General features: G+C 26.1%; 2 protein-coding genes across 5 annotated transcripts in view; both read left to right on the top strand.

The window, feature by feature from the left end:
* LOC135924661 (uncharacterized) overlaps positions 1-6,645 on the top strand; it is a 38,299-nt gene extending 31,654 nt beyond the window's left edge. For 3 of the 4 annotated variants that reach the window (XM_065459751.1, XM_065459747.1, XM_065459749.1), the window contains 5 exons: positions 4,034-4,332; positions 4,524-4,789; positions 5,123-5,164; positions 6,106-6,184; positions 6,360-6,645. In XM_065459751.1, the coding sequence (XP_065315823.1) occupies positions 4,034-4,332; positions 4,524-4,789; positions 5,123-5,164; positions 6,106-6,184; positions 6,360-6,575 (902 nt within the window). In that variant the 3' untranslated portion in view covers positions 6,576-6,645. The remainder of the gene's footprint in view (positions 1-4,033; positions 4,333-4,523; positions 4,790-5,122; positions 5,165-6,105; positions 6,185-6,359) is intronic. The other variant, XM_065459748.1, reaches the window with a different exon arrangement.
* A 4,544-nt stretch (positions 6,646-11,189) lies between these two features.
* On the top strand, positions 11,190-21,123 carry LOC135924210 (echinoderm microtubule-associated protein-like 1). The gene is made up of 8 exons (XM_065459257.1): positions 11,190-11,236; positions 12,335-12,499; positions 13,941-13,998; positions 19,750-19,836; positions 20,340-20,480; positions 20,529-20,687; positions 20,728-20,838; positions 20,899-21,123. Exons 1-8 carry the CDS (start codon positions 11,190-11,192, stop codon positions 21,121-21,123), a joined length of 993 nt encoding a protein of 330 aa, XP_065315329.1.
* Positions 21,124-21,545: the final 422 nt, after the last annotated feature.

The raw sequence follows: 21,545 nt of genomic DNA, 5'->3' as shown, positions 1-21,545 counted from the left end.
TTTGTGGCGTAGCGCCCACCAGATAAGTTTTCTTGGGATTCTATCGAAGGCCTTTTCTAGATCGAGAAAGACCATGTGTAGCTTTTTGTTCTTTTCCCTGTATTTTTCACTCATTTGCCTAATTGCGTGGATAGCATCAGTTATTGATCTTCCAGGCATAAAGCCAAACTGAGTCTCTCCTATTTCGATTATGTCTCTTAACCTTTTTTCTATGATTTTTTTTTCGTAGAGTTTAAGACAGTGTGACATTAGTTTTATGCCCCTGTAATTTTGGCAATTGTGTGGATCTCCTTTTTTTTGAAGAGAGGAACTAGATAGCTCTGCCTCAATTTTTGAAAGATCTCTTCATTTCCCAGTATTTATTGTACCTTTAAGGCTTTCTATTGGAATATCATCTGGACCCCTAGCTTTGTTGTTTTTCATATGCTTGAGGCATGTGATTATTTCTTGTTCTGTTATTGGTTGTACAAGGTTTTGACATGGGGAGTGTTCATCTAGATGTATTATGTGGGGATTAAAGTTGAGAAGCTCCTTAAAATATTCTTTCCATCTATTCATTATTTCTTTTTCCTTTATTATCAATTTCCCATCTTTATTTTTGATTACTTTCGGAGCTCCGTTTATATCCCTATAATTCTTTTCTCGCTGTTTGGCTAATCTGTATATTTTATTTTGCCCATCTTTGGTATGTAGTTCTTCATACATGTCATCGTATGCCATAGCTTTGGCCCTAGCCACCGCCTTTATAGCTATATTCTCTTGGATTTTTTGTAATTTGTCTTGTCATCTGGGTTTTGGGATTTGTACCATATTTTATATAGGGCTTTTTCTCCTTTATAGTGGTTTGTACCTCTTCATTCCACCACCATAGTTCTTTATATGATTTGTTGCCTCCCCTTGTCAAGCCTAGTATCGATTTGGCAGTGTCTATGAATCTGTATGAAAGGTCTGTCCACATTTTTTCACTGACTTGTGAGGAATCTATTGTTTCAATGTTTGCATTGATTGCAAAGGCATCTGTCATTGTTTTTAATTTACCCCATTTGATGCATGGTTCAAGTTTTATCTTATTTTGAGTGGATTTATTTGAGATGTGTAAATCCATGACTAGTAGCTTGTGTTGCGCTGCGATACCTTCTCCTGGGATGACTTTGCAGTCTATTACATCTTTTAATCTTCTACGAGAGATTAGTACCACTTTCACATGTTATTAAATGACTGTCTTTTTTCCTATAGTAGGTGTTGGTTAAGGCAAGGTCGAAGGCTTGCGCAAATTTCAGTACATGCTCTCCTTCATCATTTCTTTCTTCGTATCCAAAACCACTATGATGCCTTTTGTAGCTATCTCTTGCTTTTCCCACATGCGCATTTAAGTCACCACCTATTATGACTAGTCATCCTTAGGAATTTCCATTACAGCACCATCAAGGATAGCTCTAAAGTCATCTTTCTCCTCTTCTTTACAACCCGTTTGAAGAGCATATACTGAAAGGATGTGTAGTATTGATTGACCAATGCAGAGTTTTATCTTCATTAGTCTATCAGAGATCCTGTTGACTTCTACTACTGATGAGATTAGATCTTGACTGAGGATGATGCCGACACCGTTCCTATTGCTAACAATTCCATTATAGTACAATTTATACCCATCTCCAATCATTAAAGTCTTCTGATCTTTCCATTTCGTCTCTTGTATGCACGCTATATCAACTTTTCTCTTGTTCAACATTGGCGCCAATTCTCTCGTCTTACCTTTAAGTGTCCCAATATTCAAACTTGCTAACCTTGTCTTCTTTGCTTTGACCTTTATTTTACTTTTCGCAGGATGGAGGTCTACACCCTGCGCGTCGCTTGGAGGGAACGCCCTAGCTTTCATATTCGTATTTTCATTTGTGTCCTTCATTTTTGTTTATTGGACTAGTATCCTTAGCACCCGGCTGTCCAAGCCTGTCGCTGACCGGGGTGTCTAAGCTCCGAAAATCATCCTACCATATGTCTTTACACATCAGTTATCGAAGAAAAACCGGAAAATTTTTACGTTCCTTACCATGATCGAACCCGGGACCTTCTGTTTCCAAGCCTACATCATAACCCACTAGGCCACCAGTCGAAATATTTTTATAGAGATAAGAGACTTAATCTTCCTGATAATTAAGTTTTTAAATGATTTTGTACATCTTTACAATTTTATAAAGTAATTTCTACACAAATAGAGGAAGTGGAAGCGGACAAATCAAACTTATCGACGTTCCTCGAGCATTTATTTATATCAGAGAGATTTCTTACGGAACGAAATTATAGAGATTGAACAATTTTAAAAAAACCGGGAAAATATTTTGTGCTGGTACATACATTACCCTTGCTCATACACTTGACCCAAGATATTGTGGATTTCATTTTTGGAATCGTTTCAAAAGAAGATAACAGATTAAATAATTAATTGAAATTATATCATATCTGTTTAAATAATATATTTATAGTCTATATATTTTTAATAAAACATGAAAAAAAAGCAATATTGACCTGTAAAAAAATTTTTAAAGGAATTTTGCCGTTTTTCCCCAAAATTTCTCAGAAATTTTTCTTAATTATAGTTTCCAGCGAAATTTACATCCCTAATGATGATCAATTTAAATTGAGAATATATAAGTAAAAATCTAATTTCCAACACAAAAATACTTACAATTACATCTAAATACCCTCCAATGATTTAGAAGATTTTGATTGAGTAAATTGATTATAGGAAAGATAATATATTTAACAATACATCCCTAATGATGATAAGTTCAATTTAAATTGAGAATATATATGTAGAAATCTAATTTCTAACACAAAAATACTTACAATTACATCTAAATACTCCAATGATTTAGAAGATTTTTTTAGGATTGAATCAAATTGATTATAGGAAAGATAATATATTTAACAAAACAATACCACAATAATGCCACTCCTCCCTCTAGTGCTCCTGTTGAGTCCTTGTTTAGTATCAAAAAAATAAAAAGTTTTTATTTACGTTGTATTATAAAAATTAAAATCGAAGTAGCGGCTAAGAAGCTGCGCTCCTTTTTTAAAATTTGGATTGGGAGTGCGCTCCTTTTCAAACTCAGTAGCGGGAGCTAGGGGAGCTACCTCTTTTTAGAAAGAAGCGTAACAACTATACATTTTAAAATTATTCATAAAAATAACTGGGGAAAAGAATACCTAATCAAAATATTAGATGCATAACCTCACCCGCCCTTGGAAATATTCTGGTTACGCCACGCCACTCTCGGTGATTATTAACAATTTTCTAGTATAATTAATTTTTTTGGAAATTTTAAAAATATTATGAACTATTTAATTTTATGCTAATTTTGATAATACTATTGTAAAGAGAACTGTTGGCACGCGGTATAAAACTTTAAGAAGTAAGAATTTGAATGATCCTTAAAGCATGTAAAATGAAGGCTGCTAAAATAATAATAATTAAATATAAAATTAAATACTTTTAGCAATCAATCACATCTCCCTTAATTTCTTAATACAACCAAATTAAAAGTCAAAAAAATATAATCTAAAAAAGATAAATTAAAATGTAAAAAGGAAAAGAAACAAATTTCTAAAATTACTTCTCGTATAATATAATCCTGAATATATCATTTACATAATAAAATATATAAAAAAAATTATCTTCTGATGGCCTATATAATAATTCTTCTAATTTTTCCACTAGTAACAGTCAAATTTAATCATATAATAATTTTCTTGAACTCCCAAAATATAATTTATATTACTCGCAAAAATTATAATTCAACAAATGCTCATATTTTAATTAAAAAGAATAAATAACATTCACTCACAACAATTATTAAACCTTTTTTTAAACTATAAATGAAAATATAATAATTGCTTACAAACATATCCGGTTTAGCATTTATGAGACATTCCCGTTTGGATGGGGTGGACTTTTGACCTTCTCTAATAATTATGAATTTCTTCCCCACTGTTTAAAAACAACAAATAAAATCATTTACTTATTCTTAAACTTAAGAAGAGAGGATAATTTCTGCATCTTATTCAACTAATGAAGTTACGCTCCTTAGGGGCCGGTTCAACAACAAAAAATGCCAAAAAAGTGAAAGAACTTTAGTCAGCAATAAATCGTTGATCGGTGTTAACCTCAATGAACAAACGGCGAGCAAGAAGCCTAGAATATCCAACAATATATCTAGTATGGGCAATATGTCCTTAAACAATATATCGAAACATAGTCCTTTGTCTACTATTTCTGGCGATACGTTCCAGGAAAGTAGCAGTCCAAATTCGTTTCCTGCACCTAACTATCTAATAGTTTGTTTTCATTTGATATTTTATTATACATATAAAAAGGTTACCATGAAATGCTATAATATATTTTTTTATTAATAGAGCCTCACATAGGTTTTATTAATTGAACTAGGAATGTAAACAAATAAAGATACGATTCCATCCATTTATTTTTTCTATATATATTTTATTTAAAACTCATAATTGATACATAGATCCAGAATAAAGAACATCACACACTCCTATCATCAATTTTAAACAAACTCGAAAATTCTGAAAAATGCGCCGAGCATATGCTAAAGGACATAGTACTTCCGACAAATAATTATAATAACCACAATCATATTAACAACTATGATAATAATGTGCCGATACCAAATAAAAATTCCAATCTCAATGAGCAAAATGATTTGTTTGATAAATGTGAAGAAGATTTGGGAAGTTTTAGTTCTTCGCAAAGATTAAATTTTACTCAGGCAGAGTAAATTATATTCTTTTTTTATACCTAGTAGATTTCATATAATTTTTTAGTGATGACTATTATATTAGTAGATATTTCTTTCGTATATTTTATTAATTAAATTTATTTGTGTGGGCGATGTTTTTTAAAAAATTTATTGAGCAATTCGATTATAGGATCCACAGAAATGATTTTTTTTAAAAAATAATCCATTTTATATTATTTAATTGTAGAGATTTTTGATATTAATTTGCAAAGACGTTAAACATTTCAATTTTTGAATTGATATTTGCAAAAATCTTGCTTTAATTATAATATTATATTTATAATGTTTTTAAATAAATAAAACACCAGTATGAACAACCTGTCAATTGACATCATCAAACGAGGAATAGAGTAAATATTTTGAAATTTTATATTAACATTGACTATAAACTTTTCTAGAATCATTCTTCATTTTTTCAAATAAGTTATAGTAGTATATAACCGAGATCCATAGCGAACCGTTAATCTCAACCGAATCCTTATAATTCTATCAACCGTAACCGAGCCTTTATAACGATTTTCTTGAATCGGATTTAATTCGTTATGGTTTTTTTTATCTTCTTCAATCGGATTTAACTCATGTTTTTTTTATCTTTTATTATTGTAATTTAGACCATTTTTTATAATAGATATCCATCTTTTGTAAATTTGACAACCATTTTATTGATACTTTCTTTTTAGTTATAAAAGTAATTGTATTTTTTTTAAATTTCTTGCCGCACTTATTTTATATTTAAAATAAAATTAATTATTATACAATCATCATTAATTAAAGTTATATCATACTTAATATGTGTTCTGAAAATTTGAACCTACTATCTAGCCAGGCTAATATATTAAGATATGATTTACTTTGAACTAGATCTTTCGTTGTCCGACTAATAAAAAGTCATGTCCAACTATTTCAATTCCGATAAGAATTATTATAAACTGCGGCCCGGATTTATAATTTTTTTAGATATTATTTTTAAACCCTTAATCTTTACAAATTTAAATCGTATTTATATGATCATTAATCCGTCATTAAATATAACTAAGATTAGATAAGATGAAATTCGTATATTATAGAAAAATGGTTATTTTTTTATTCTTAATATTTTTCTGCTAATAGTAAATTTTAAAATATATATCACCATTATTTTAGTTTTTATTCACATTGATCTAATTATACTCAATATTTTTTAATAGTGTTAGTATACAATTCGATGAAATTTTTTTCTTTTGTGTATTCGTAAATTTCTATTGAATACGAACAATTTTTGAACAGAAAGGTAATTATTATTTATTTATAGCGCTTATTACCAACTAATTGAATTGGCCAAAGATCTAGAGACAAACCACAAAGATATCAAACTTCCTGATGATTTGAAAGTAACTTAACTATATATAAATTGATTATTAGTTTCTACTAGATAATAGAGCGCTTATAACTATTTCCTTTTTGTTTATATGTTAGGTTGTCGTTTAGTAAAAATTGATTGCATTTTTTTTTTCTGAATTATATGTTTTTTGCATACTATTTAATTAATAAAATAACAAAACACAGGAAATCAATAAAATTCCACCTCAGCACTTGACATCGGTAATGGATAATTTGGTGCTATGGAACAGAGATTTTAATAGAATCACCCAGCAATATTCTTTTAGTCTTCCTTCATCCCTTTCTTCCCAACAATTAAAACAGTCCCAAAATAATTGTATCCTCACAGATGATAATCTCTTGATTTATAGGTACAGGTTCCGACATAGTATTAAAAAATAATTAAAACATGAATCTTTTTTTTCCTTTATATTATTTTATTTATAAAAATCAGTTAATTTTCAAACTAGAGAAAGCATAATAAAATAAAGAATTATATAAATAATAATTATATTGTTAATCAGTTATATTTACAATTTTTTTTAATGTTTATTAAGTCAAGATTTTATATCATGTATTAGATGTCAAAATTTTATATTATATATTAGAAATCAAAATTTTATATCATATTTTGAATTTTTTCAACAAAAGTAAAATTATAACCGATTTATTTTAATTATTATTATATTGGCCTATGTTAAGATACCAAAACACTGTAAGTAGAAACTCAATAAAATCAAAAGTGCAATGCAATGTAAATTTTTTTTATGTTCGTTTTTAATAATATTTTATTATTTTTAGATAATGAAAATCGTATTGTATCTAATTGAGAAATGAAATTTAATTTTCATCTATATAACATAGATATTAATAGTGAAATGGAGGTATAAAACCGATTTTCATGAAACAATTTCTGATCAATTTTTTTATATCAATATTTTCTTTGGTCTTTAAGTCTAGATAGATGTAAAGTTTATAATTATAGTTTAACCTATAGTAATCGCTAGTGCTGTAAACATTTCTAAGAAAATCGAACGCGCAACGTTCCCCTCCAAAAATAGGAACGCGTTCACGTTCGTTCGAAACTTATGAATAAATTTTTGTTAAATTTCATTTGATATTTAATTTAATATAAAAAAATATTCTTATCTATGAAAAAAATAATTCCTTATAATTTTTAATATATAATATTTTAAATTGTGTTCCAAGTATCCTCAAATAATTAGTTCAATGTCAGTCCTCAACAATCTATTAAAATATAAAAACTTAAAAATAATAGCGAAATTTAAAATAATCACACTAAAAAAATTAAATTCTAAAAGATATTATATCAACTATGCATCTATTATAACAGCCATAATAATTTAATAAGCCTATACAACAATCTAAAATAAAATATTAACAGAATACTTATAAATATATAAAATAATAAATATTACAATTAATTATCTATTAAAATTAGAACTTGAAGATTTTGATTATACTCTATGACATTTTACATTTGGTAAAGGTAGAATTCTATTATGTTGCTTTGATTATTATATTGGACTATAGTAATGTATCATCATCTGATTCTGAATTCAGCATCAGATGATAATGGTGAAATAACAACATCCCATATAATATTAATGATACAAGTTAATAACCTATACTATAAGACAGGAATAGTGACTGGCTAAAATAACTCACATGTGATAAAGGAAACAATTGATTAAAAAATAATCTTGTTTCTTAAAAAATTCGGATTAATAATAAATTAATTTTTTTTCAAATGAATAGAAATAATAATTACTAAAATAACGAAAGTAAAAAACGAACGAGTTCGTCAAAGAAAAAAAAGGACGCATGCAGGCTCAAAGTTCGTTAAAAATGAAAGGAACACCTTTCATCATTTTTTTCAAAAAAATGAACTTCGTTCACAAACTCGTTCATTTACAAGTATTGATCATACAAATATTAGTAAATTATTAAATATAAGGGGGCAGAATTTTTCTACGTACAGAATTCTTAAGATTTTTTTTTTTAACTAATCTTAAAAACTCGAGGTTATCATTAAGAAGTATAACGCAAGGATAAAAGAAAAATCATATTTAGCAAAGAATCTGAATTAAAATTAATAGACCCTTTTGGGAGATAGTAAAGGAAATCTTCATTTACAATATAATTGGGATATTATTATGATCAGAAAAAATAAATTTTATGTTTCTGCCTAAAAAGTTACGTGTGTATATTATGAGTATCTTTATAGATATTTTTAAATTAACAAGGCACATGTTAACAAATTATGATTGCATTATTTTTGTATCTAAATGTTTATGAATAAAAAAAAATAAATAACAATTTTTTATAATATTTATTGGAAATCTTTTTTAGCCAGTTCCCTAAAATTTTCTTCATATTCAATTCCCGCAAATAATAAAATTATTATTCAATTCAAAGTTTTAATTTTCCCATTCCAAATTTTTTTAAAAAAACGGTTTCATTTTTCCATTCCAAATTTTGAAAAAAAAATGTTTATAAAAAATTTTTCTTTCATATAAAAGGTAAAATTTTGTTATAATAATAATGGTTTCATTTTAGGAATACAATTATGAAATTTTATTTTATTTTTATAGTGTATTATAAATTATAATAGAAATTTTTTAATAAAATATAGATTAAAAAAATAGAAGGAAAGCAGCAATGTAATTTATAAATTTATATAGAAAGATCAATATGCTGATAGATAAAATCAACTTTAAAATATTCATTATTTAAAAATGGATCCAAGTTTATTCACCCTTATCCAAATCTATAATAAATCATTAGCGATATATTATATTTTCTGAGAAATCAAATTAGAGAAAATTTCAGTTTTTATTTTCAAGTAAAAATTGCTTGTAGTTTTAAATCGAGTAATTAAGTTTAACGTTTTCGTTTTTATCCTGAGCGAAATAATATAATCTTTTAAAATACTAAAAAGTTTATAATTAATTATTGCAGAATTCAATTTTTGCAATGCTCTTTTTCAGATTAAAATTAAACTAATTTATTAAAACTACGTTTATATTTTTTGTTCAATCTTAATGAATGCCAATTATGGCTTTATACAGTCTACCAAACGGCTTGAAGCACTAAACTAACATGTATTGTAATAATTACATTTTACTTAAGTTTCATAATTAGTGCCTTCAAAAATTTGGCAAAATTAATGCTTAAGGCTGCATCTATTAGATTCCTATCAAATTTTTTGAAAATAGAACTATTATTTTACTTCTATATATAAATAATAAGAAAAGATAAAAAAAAATATCTATATGAAGATCGAAAAATCAGGAGATTTAAAAATATTTTAAATCAAGATTTAAAACCCGGTAATTATAGATTTTTTATATAGAATACACCTCGGTTTTGTTAGCAACTGGCAAAACTGTTTGAATTAATAAATAATAAACTAATCAGGCAATAAATATTGCCGCAACCCAAATATCACCAGTAAATCAAGGTTAACTAATGAACTTAATGTTATTCTTAAAACCGCGATTTCTACAAAATAAGACTTAGAAGAAAAGCATAGGACAGGGTAGCATAGAAAATTATATTCAAATAAAAAAAATTTCTAAAACAATTCTAAGCTCAATAATCATACCAATTTATTAAGGTTAAAAGAAAATTAAAAGCATTTCCATTTAATCGAATTTCAACCTATTTTTAAAAATAATTAATATCGTCTTAAAAATTTATGTTTTAAAATAGTCACCATTAGCAATTATCGCGATATATGATTCGCTAAATAGATTTCGTTATATTTTCGTCGCGGGTTTCGCGATAATGATTTCGTCATAAAATTTTAGCGATTATTATTGATTTACGATAAAAGTTTTGCTGTTATCTATTAGCAGAAAAGAGTTCCCGATAAGAGTTTAGCTATAAAAAGAATATTTGCTAATGTGGATTCGGGGTCACTATAAAATTCATTCACGATAAAAGTTTCTCTGAATTGATCCCTCTTGAATAAATAGTAAATAAATTTATTTGTCAGCTTATTGTTAACATCCACACAAAAAAGTAATTTTAATTTAATTCTTTTAATGATGTGGAACATTCATTATCTATTTTTTCTAAAGTATATTTAATATGAGAATGTTCGATTTTGGGAAAATTTCTTCCAATCTTTAGAGCGCGAGTGACTTGATTTCTGGAGATGTCTAAAATATTAGTGGTTAATTTACTTTTTTCATCATTCATTGTAAAAAATATTTATAAAATATGTTCCTTCTAAGTTCTAACCAATTATGCACAGATTTACATTTTTTAACTAATATTTTTTTTACCAATGAACAAATTTCCTCTTAGTGTTTTTAAGATAACACAATGATGGTCATTTTAGAAAAGAATTTAATTCTATATTACTTTCCAAATCATATAAAGCAAAAAATTATCCATGTAAAATTAAAGAATATTTCATAGTATTCTTTTCTATAAAAAAAGTATAAGTTTATTTTTATTCAAAAATAGGTATAGAGGCCCTGTCCTAGGTCGACTTTTACTTAATAAGAATAATTTAAAAAACGAGAATAAAATATGAAAAATAACAATGCCACCAAATACTTAAAACAAACCAAAATAGCGTTTCCTAGCTAAAGCTTTTCAGTCTATACTAAATAAAGGATTACTTAATCCAAATTACGTCTAATCAGGACATCGCCAAAATTCTTTTTATTAAAAAAATTAATGCTCTTTAAAATCGACTTTGCTCGAAAGAATGTTAGAGACTAAAAATATTTACAAAATGTTGTTAGGTATTTTGCTCTCTTATGATATGAGTTTCTATACCTTCGTGCATAATTTAACTAGCCCTAATTTTATTAGTCCTTTAACTAATAAAATCATTAACATCTAAAAATATATTTGACCAATATTTTACAAAGTATCCTAGCCAAAAAAAATTTTTTAATTATAAAGCGTTTCTTTTTTTAACCCATTGACGACCAACTTTAACTTATCATATTTTCATATTTATACACAAAATACCATATGAGAATAACTGCGCGAGCAGACATGGAATCACATGACATTAAAAGGTGCGAATTAACAAATTTTAACCAAGATTTTATTTTACTTTTAAAAATACAGGAAAGTGTATAGAAAATCTTAAAAAATTGTAAGATGCAATATAACCGACTTCAACACTGATGGGACCTTATCAGTTTCTAAAAATTTCTGCACTAAAGTTAGATTTAAAATATCCGACGAATCACAAAATTTATTAACATTTTTGAAATGTTATTCTTTACGTGAAAAGGTAAATAATTTTTTTTTTAATTTGGTATACTATCCATTAATATATTGAATCAAATAATATATAAATGATTACCATTAAATATGTAAATAAATTATAGTTATATTAGTTAATGAAAAAAATAATGTTAATTAATCTAAATAAATAATTTGAAAATTAAAAAAAGATTCTTGCCGAATTTCAAAATTCTAAATCTTCTGAAACACTATATAGTTTTTATATAATGATCTTGTAAAACAAAATTTGAATTCTTAGCTTTACTGGTTTATATGTAAGTGAGCTTCCTCTTTTTAAAAATAAAAAAAAATATCAAGTTCGATACTCGTTTTTTTTTCAATAAAAGGTAACTAATGAACTTCTCCTTTTCTTAAAAAAGAACCTCATAACTAATGACGTTAACTTTAGCACAGATAAAAATCTTATGGTTAATTAAATATATACTATTAATAAAAATTCTCTATTTAATTGGATAAAATTTAAAAAGATCTCTTATAAATGTATAACATAATAGATCTTGATCAGAAATTTAAAATAAAAAGTTTTATAAGTATAACAATAAATAATTATTGATTTTTACCATTCTATAGCTAATAAGGTTTTATTTAAAATATAATTTTTATATATTTATAATTTTCAATTTTTATTTAGATTAATTGTAGGAAATAGTTATGATCTATTTAAATGCAAAAAAAATTACGGAGTTATATTCATTTTATTTTTAAAATTTATTAGGTAATTATTTTGTTCTATGGATAATCTTGTAGATAAGAAAGAAAAATGTTTAGCATTATCCTGGGTGTAAGTGTTTTTTAATTATATAACAAGTTTATTACATACAATATTTAATTTAAATTAATTATGTTTAATTTTTTAAAAAAAGGTATGGATTCATTAACGAAAACAGTGATCTTGATAACTTACAACCTGCTATCAACGTGTTGAAAAGTGAAGAACTCATTTATTATATCGATTCTATAGTGGTCATATATTCTCCATGGCTGCATACTCAAAGATATTTTCTTCAACATATAAATCATATATCTTGGTAAATCTTAATTAAATATCAATTTTAACTGATTCTTTGAAATTCAATATCGACCATATTACACGAAATACGTTATCCCGAATTCGACTAACGCGTATGTTAATTACCGCGAAATATTTTCCCGATTGAATTACCATAAATGCATCATGAATGCGGTACCGCAAAAACATATTAAGAATGCAATTTTGGATTCTAAACTAAGTATAGGTAGTGATTTTTAAAAATAAAAATATTTTTTTAAAAAGTTAAAATTTTGAGTCTACTTTTTTTTTTTTATCTCGTTTTAGAAAATTGGAAACAAGAAATCCTGGGTATATAAAGCTTTGATTCCTGAATGAATATACTTTATATCCCTTGTTTTTATTTTTGTGAACTACACCTTCATATATTCCCAATATATGAACCTTTGATAAAATTTTGCAAATAGCAAGGGAAACAGAATACCCTCTTCAAGAATTTTTGATTTTTTTTAAAATAATAATATTAGTGCATTGTCGGTATAGGATTATAGTATTCATTTTATCTCCTCATTTTTTAATTTTACATAGAGCCATTGTAAAAAATGGTCATCCTGAGATAGTATTTTATTTTAATTATAATAATCTCACTGAAAATAATGAGTGATAAATTTTCATATATAACGGAATTATAGTTTCCCAAGCTTGATTCAAAATTTTTTAGATTTGCAGAAAGAATAAAAAATTAAATTTCAAATTGAAAAAAAATTGTAGAGGAGATTGAATAAAAAGTAAATTTCAAATTAAAATATTATTATTTTATATTCTATATCTACATAAAATAAGAATCTTTTCTTAAATGTCCTGCAATATTCATTTCAATTGGTATTAAAATCTGATTTACAGATTTTAAAATTAAAATATACTGCAATGCTTAAACCTATCAAATATGCTTTTTTTACTCATACAGTATTCTTATTCAAACAAATATTGGCCTCTTGCAAAAACTGTGATTTTTTTGCATAAATAAATTATCTCTTTGTTATTTTAGCTAACACATACAGTGCCCAAATTTTATTTTTTGATAATTTTAAATTTTAATAAATTTTAAGTTTTTCGAATAATTTTGATTTATTTAAAATATATTTTAATTCTTTAATATATTTTTGTTAATTTTAATATTGTTTCAAAATTATTTATATGTCTTTATATCCCAACCCGTTATAAATAATTTCAAAGATTTATCGGATGGGCCGAGCTTTGCATATCTCAGATTAAATTGATCTATTAAATGCTCACTTAAATGTTTTTAGCTATTTTTGTGTGTAAAAATAATAATGCCCTCTAATAGTGCTTTTGCGATAATTCATTTGAAAAGAAATTTTTCGCGGTCAGTAATTAGCTATCGCCTTAATAAATTGTAACCCTTACAAATAAAAAACAACATATTTTAAACATCCTTCTTTATTATTAACTATATAAAGTTTAACGGTTGATTATGAAGGTACGATGGTGGCAACAGGGGAACGTCACGATAACCAAGTTATAAAGCATGCTATTATTTATTCCTTTACTCATATAAATGCATTTAGAGATCTTCATGGTCCTGCCTGAACCAGCCCATTAAGATTTTTAATAGTAGTTTTCGGCCCGGCCCGTAGAAATTTTAGCCTGATTTGGTCAACACTATTTTTTGAGAATAAAAAAATTACCGGGTGACATTTTACAAGGGTAGGTCGGCCATCCAATTTTTACATCGCCATTTATATTGGGGTAGCGCCTCAAATTTTTTTTTTACCTTGAAACATTATTTTCGACAGTGATCTGCATCGGGCCTAATTTTTCGAGCCCGGTCCTGCCTGAAATTTATTTTAAAAATGTTTTGCCGGCCCGGCCCGAATTTATTTAAATATAGAAATTAATTTTTTATAATTACTCAAAATAAAAGACATATGTTATATGTCGTTTAGTTTCAATAAATAAAATCAAATATTTTTATTTTACATAAAAAATTCAATGTAAAATTGATAAATTTAGATATATTTAAAAAATTTCCAAGATCCGAACCAACCAGGCTCGAATTTTTTTTAAAAATATTAGGCTCGTCCAGGCCCGAACCCGATTTTTTTAAATAACGGGCAGGGTACGGGCCGGGCCTAACTTTGCAGATCTCTAATTTTCGATTTTTTTTATTTAATTTTTTACATGAACACTAAAATCAATCATTTATCTGAAATTTTTTCAAATAAAACTTAATAAATATTGTTTGGAATGAGAATTTAGAGAATACAAATAAAATAGTATAAATAAATTAACTACTAATTACTTTATTAAATAATATTAATTGTAATTAAATAAATTATAACAAAAATTAAAAATTAAAAAGCAAAATAAAAATAAAAATAAAAATTTTTAAAATTTCTTCTTGATATTACATCTTTTTATCGCTATATTTATACTACTAAAATTTACATTATAATCTCGTCGCATTCATATTCAAATTTTAATATTTAACTTTATATATAATTTACATCATATAATCTCTTCGTATTCATATTCAAATTTTAATATTTAACTTTATATATAAAAAAAGCTATTTTCCGTAACTATTCAAATTGATATAAACCACTATTTAATACAAATAAAAATAATAATGTTATAATTATTATAATACCCTTCCATTTACGTTGGATCCACCCTTTTGCGAATGAACAACTATCCACCAAATCTATTCTTCTTAATCTCTAATGTATTCTAATTTATAACTACAGCTGTCTTTTGCTTGTATTCTTATTTCTAAAAACCGTTCGTGTCTGATTACAGCTTGAACATTCATGTCTACGATAGATTGCTTATAACGATAACGCTCTTCTATAACATACTCTCTCTTGTCGTGATCCTACCGATACCAATCTCTTGTAACAATAACCATTTCTTGTAATAAAGATCTCTTATACGATAACTATTTCTTGTATCTTAAATGATCCCAAATAAAAATCCGATCTCTAATGAGCTCGATTGCGGCATGAATTTTCTAATGATGAAAGCTGTCTCTCTTTATGAAGATTTTGGTTAATCAACAACCTAATATTTTGCTAAATATTATCAACTTAATTCTCGGTTAAACGTATATCTTTAATAAAAATAACGAATTTCTTTTAGCTAAAACGATCATTTGTACGTATAACGATCTCTTGTGACCCTTTTAACAATCACGATCTCTTGAGACTAAAACGACTAATTATGTACTTTTTCGAACTACGATTATTTGCCGGGATATTGATACCATTGTTTCTTTGCTCTCATTCTTTATCGTGTCAATGATCATTTCATACATCCCCTTCCCCCTTTATTTAGAATTTCTTTTCAGAGTTAATTAGACTGAAGGTAGGCGCATCATAGTACATACTGGTTTTGCCAACAATGTTTGATATGAGAATTTAGAGCATACAAAATAACATAGAATAATTAAATTAACTACTAATTACTTTATTTAATAATATTAATTGTAATTAAATAAATCATAACAAAAATTAAAAAGTAAAATTTATAAAATTTTTTTCTTCTTGATATTACATCTTTTTATCGCTATATTTATACTACTAAAATTTACATCATATAATCTCTTCGTATTCATATTCAAATTTTATTATTTAACTTTATATATAAAAAAAGCTATTTTCCGTACCTATTCAAATTTATATAAACCATTATTTATATTTAATACAAATACAAAATTAATATTCTAATTATTATAACAAATATAAATACATTAGGAATTAAATTTTTATTGAATTATAATTATCGTGTATAGGTTTAAAAGGGAAGGGCATAATAAAGATCTTCTTGAATTTAAAGTAAGCCCATCACTGAAAACCAACTTTAGAAGTTTGCAGTCGGTATCAGAATATTTTTCTGGCTAGAACCGAAAGTCTAGAAAGTTCTATAAGTATTCCCAAAAGTTTAACATTATCTACCGGTTAAGATAAAGGAAAAAATATAACTTTCAGTATATCGTTGTTCACATGAGTATTGAGTTAATGTTTGTTTCATATCTTTATAAGTCAATAATTCGATTATATATTTACATAAAAATTGAATATAAGGTGTGAAACGTTTTTCTTTAAGGTAACAATTCAATTCATCATATTTAACTTTAAAATATGAGAATTTAACAGTGCGACTAATACCTCATAAAAATTATAATATTTGTAAATTATAATACGAAATTGCATATATTTTGATAAAGAAAAGGTATAATGATAATAATCAGACATTGGTTCCAATCATACTTTCTAATATCATTAAAATGATATGACATCATATAGTGACGATTTAGTTTTAAAGTTCTTCTTTCGTGTATATATGTATCATTATCACTTTGATCAAATTCAACCCGTTCTTCTAGTATGAATTTTAATCATCCAGATCGAATATATTTATTTCCGAGGTTGTGTGTTTATTTCTTCTGCTCATTTTTTTCTTTTCCAGAATTAATGACTTTTTCTAGATCTGAAGTCTTAAATCTTAATGCAACAATCTTTTAACTATATTTCCTATGTCTCAAACCTATGTGGTATTTATATTTACCTAGTCAAACATTTCTCCTTGGAATCGATCTTGCACCCATAACCATTCAAACTTTCTGTTACATTTATTGATTGGGCTTTTAAAGGATCTAAAAAGAATAATTTAAATCAATATATAATTTAACAAAGCTCTAGAATTAAAAATATTTTAACTTTTGCTGAAAATTAATTCATATATTACGATTTTATATAAATCAGATTTATTTTTTTAATTGAGAAAAGAATTGTTGAATTAATAAAATAGTATTTCAGTAATTAATCATAATAAATATTAATGTAATTAATAATAATTTATATCTATAATAATAAAAATAAGATTTTTATATGCCGGGCAAACGGCGCGATAATGTTTAAATCGGCGTCAAATAATTTGCAAAAAAGTCCGGCGGCGGTACAGGTCTATTACTACGAGAATTTCTCTTATGGAGAAAAACTTTTTATTATATTTAAAATTCAAATAGGTTTTATTTTTGAAAATTAAAGATAAAAAAACATAAGTTTTTTGAGAATCTAAACGGATATTATTGATTGTTTTTGTTATTATTCTATTTTTTAAGTGATGGGAATAATTTTATTTATATATTTATTTTCTAAATGTAAGAAGATATAATTTTATTTCACCATATCTATCATTAACATCATAAATATAAAAAAGGAAATTATACAAGTCATCATTTGGGACCCTATCGCGATGCAAATAATTTATAAAATAGGGGAAAATATATTAACTCGTATAGTATTGTCTCTTTCCTTTTCAAGAAATTCGGTAAATATCAATAATAATCAGAAAGTATTTATTTATTATTTTTTTTTATTACTGCAACATTCAAATTTCTTAATATTGTTTTATATTAAGATTTGATAATTATTTTAAAAAATAAGATAATATAAATTAAATATATAATTTTTTAACGGTTTATAACCGAACCTACGACCGATTTCAAAGACCGAACTAAATTGGTCCAAATCAAAAACTGGATCTCTCATCTTCGCTAAGTGATAATAATGTTTAAGATTAAATAATAAGAATATATTTTTAAATTTTGATAAAATATCTTGACAAAATTTTACAATGAACCCTGCATAAGTTCCCATTTAAAAAAAAAATTACTTTTATTTTTAGGAATATATATTTGATCACATCTATCACCCCCTCCCCAAGCTAATGACGATACACACTTTAAAAATCCCCCTCCTAATCCTCTCCTACCAAATTTAAATTCCCAAAAAAGGGAAATTCAAATCAAAATTTAACAAAAAAGAGAAAATCCAAGTCAAAATTAGTAAAAAAAATGAAATCAAAACTAAACTACTCCACTCCAATTTTAATTCAAATGACGATAACACCTTTATAACTACTTAACCCTCCCCTTCAATTTTAATGACGATATTGCGGACTCCTCCCCCCTCTCCATTCAGGGTAGAAATTTTTGAAAATCATCAAGACATCGTTATCTTTTTAATTTTGAAAAAGGGAAGAGGGCCGGGCCACTTTAAAAAATTTAAGAAAAAAAGGAAAATCCGTATTCAAAACATTTTAATTAAATATTTCAGGGATTGGGGGGAGGGGGCTTTCAAAATTCCAAGGGTTTATTTAAGCCTTCTTTCCTTACCTAATGATGCCACTGATTTCGTTAAGTTATAAATTTAAAAATTTTAGAAAAGGTAACTTGAGAGCTCTTCGGGTAAAATGTTTTAGATGATATGAATCTTATTATATTAATAAAAGTAATACACTAAAATCAGTTTTGTTAAAGTAGGGCGCTACTTCGCTACTTTTAAATTAAATATAATAATTGTTTATAAATAAATTCTTTTATAATTAAATTTGACATTATAATGAAATTTAATTATAATTTTTAAATAAATATTTTTGGAATTATCATTTTTTGTATTACAAATTAAATCGATCATCTGATCGAAAAGTAACGATATATTTGAAACTGAAATGGATGAGATAAATAAGATTGATGATAACGATATTATTCAAGAAGGGAATGATAATCTTGTTAATGATAATACTCTTAAGAGTGTTTCTCTTTCCGAAACTTGAGAAATATAATATATGTTAGATTAAATATGTTTTTTCCGGCAATATGATATTTTTTCAACTTTAAATCATTCTTTGAGAGCGTGTCTATTAATCTAAAATTCGGATTTTATCGGAAATATATTCCAACATGTTTAAAATACCTATCTTATGAATTGTAGATGATTTTACCGTTAGCCTAAAAGTTCATCACAAAATTATCTGAAATTCATAATACATTTCCGGTAAAATACAATTTCTATAAAAAAACGCGCTCAAAATATGGTTCAAAGTTGAAAAAATAACAAATTGCCGGAAAACACACATTGACGCTAACATATATTTTATATGTCGTATTAGGATATGGAATCCATGGAAATTCTGAATCTCTCAATTTTATATTATTACAGAAGGCGCTTTTTGAATTCGAAAAATCTGATTCGGTGAAATTTTGAACATTCCGGGCCGGGCCCAAAGATAATAAAAAATAAAAATCAAGATGTGGCCAAAATAATTCTATAAAAAGTTCCAGACTGGATTTGAAAATGGAAATTATTTTTTTCAAATCCTAGCCGAGCCTACAACTTCGACCTCTGCATGTTTCTGATATATATTATATAGAGAAATTATATGCATTTTAATTATTATTTAATCAATATTTAATATCACAATTAGAATTATTTGGCTAGCTTAGACAATAGCAATGATCATGTTATGTTACTATGGGATCTAAAAAAATCCAAAGTACTAGCTAGAATTTCGGTAACAATTTTTTGGTTGCTAAGCAATCTATTTCTTTTATTGATCCTTTGATATTTTTATTATAAGGTTATTAGAAAAGCAATGTGAACTAGTGAACTGCATCAGTCCTACTTTTTCAAACCCGGCAGCCCAAATCTGTTTTAAAAAAAATATCCGGTGCTCAATCCCGAACAAATTTTTTTTATTTTCCCCAAAAAGCCCACCCCGAAATAAAAATTAGTCCAACAGGCCAGGTCCGAATTTATTTAAATATCAAAGAATTTAATAAAAATTTTATAATATATCTTTTTATTTCATAAAATTGAATGATATCCTATTTAAAAATTTATGCCTTGACCTGGCCCGAATTTTTAAAAAAATATTATGTCCGACCCAGCCCAAACCGAAATTATTCTCTTGAGCAGATCTGGTTTGCAATTCTCTAATGTGAATCTCAATTTCAAATTATTTATCCTTTTTTTTATAATGCGTGATTTTAATTTGAAATATTTATATTTACTAAGTTAAATAAAATGGCAATTCGCAGAATAATATATGCAAGGGCTTTCCAAATTTTTACCATCGGTCGTTTTATTTTAAATGTGTGGAAGATCAACATATTTCTCGATACTTTTGAAGAATTAAACCAAATTTCTTATGAAAAAGTAAATATAATCATTTTATTCTTATAATAATCATTGTTTTTTTATAAGTTAATTACTTTATCAGAAAATTCAACAGAAATTTTTGAATTTACAAGCGTGGTTTACGACCAAAACAAAGAAATACTCATTACTGGAGATTCCTTAAACAATATAACAATGTGGAATCTTAACTTGAAAATTATTCGGCAAATTTTCCAAACACATGAAGTAAATTGTAAATATTATTTTTGAATTAATTTCTCAACAGTCATGTGTAACTGCTTTATTCTTCAACTTCAACAAATTGATATCCGGAGGCAAAGATGGTTACTTAAAATATTGGAATCATTTAACTTGTGATTTACTCGCCGTAATTAAAGTATGAATATGAATTTTGATGAAAATTACAATATACCTATCATTGAATCAAAAATATTAGATTCCTTATCGCGATGGTGGTATAGCTGCTATTCAATTATTAAACAATAACATCTATTTGGGAACGGACACTAACGCTATATTAAAAGTGGCATTCAAAACCGATATGACGCAAAAAAACTTTCTTGAAGATGATAATATGTTTTCAACCTTCGAATTGAACACAGATAATTACATATTAACTGCAGTAAATCATAATTATTTTAATATCATAACCTTATCATAAACATGAAAAGGGATATTGTACGAGAGGAAAGATAACGCTAGATTATTATGATTTATATTTTTGAGCTTAGTTTCTTTCTATATTGAACTTAAAAAGACACTATCATTTGCCAACCTAAATAGTTAAGGAATATCTATATCAAAATTAGCGCATACTCTGCGAATAAAAAAATCATTGTATTATAAATAAAGTGCTAATCTAATAAAGTTTCTAAATATTATAGGAATTCATATATATAATTTTTTATATAAATTTAGAGTCACTGTAAAAATTTGACAGATGCCCATTTCGCAAACTCTACAGAGAGATACTTGTGTACAAGTAGTCTTGATGGTACTATAATAGTATTAGATACGATAAATCACACTATCGTTCGAAAAATTTTGATTGATGTATATGTTTTTCCATTTTTATAGAGTATA

Source organism: Gordionus sp. m RMFG-2023, chromosome 2, assembly GCF_954871325.1.
Source record: "Gordionus sp. m RMFG-2023 chromosome 2, tfGorSpeb1-WG-v2, whole genome shotgun sequence".
In the NCBI taxonomy this organism is placed as follows: domain Eukaryota; kingdom Metazoa; phylum Nematomorpha; class Gordioida; order Chordodea; family Parachordodidae; genus Gordionus; species Gordionus sp. m RMFG-2023.
This window is presented reverse-complemented; position numbering and strand designations above follow the sequence as displayed.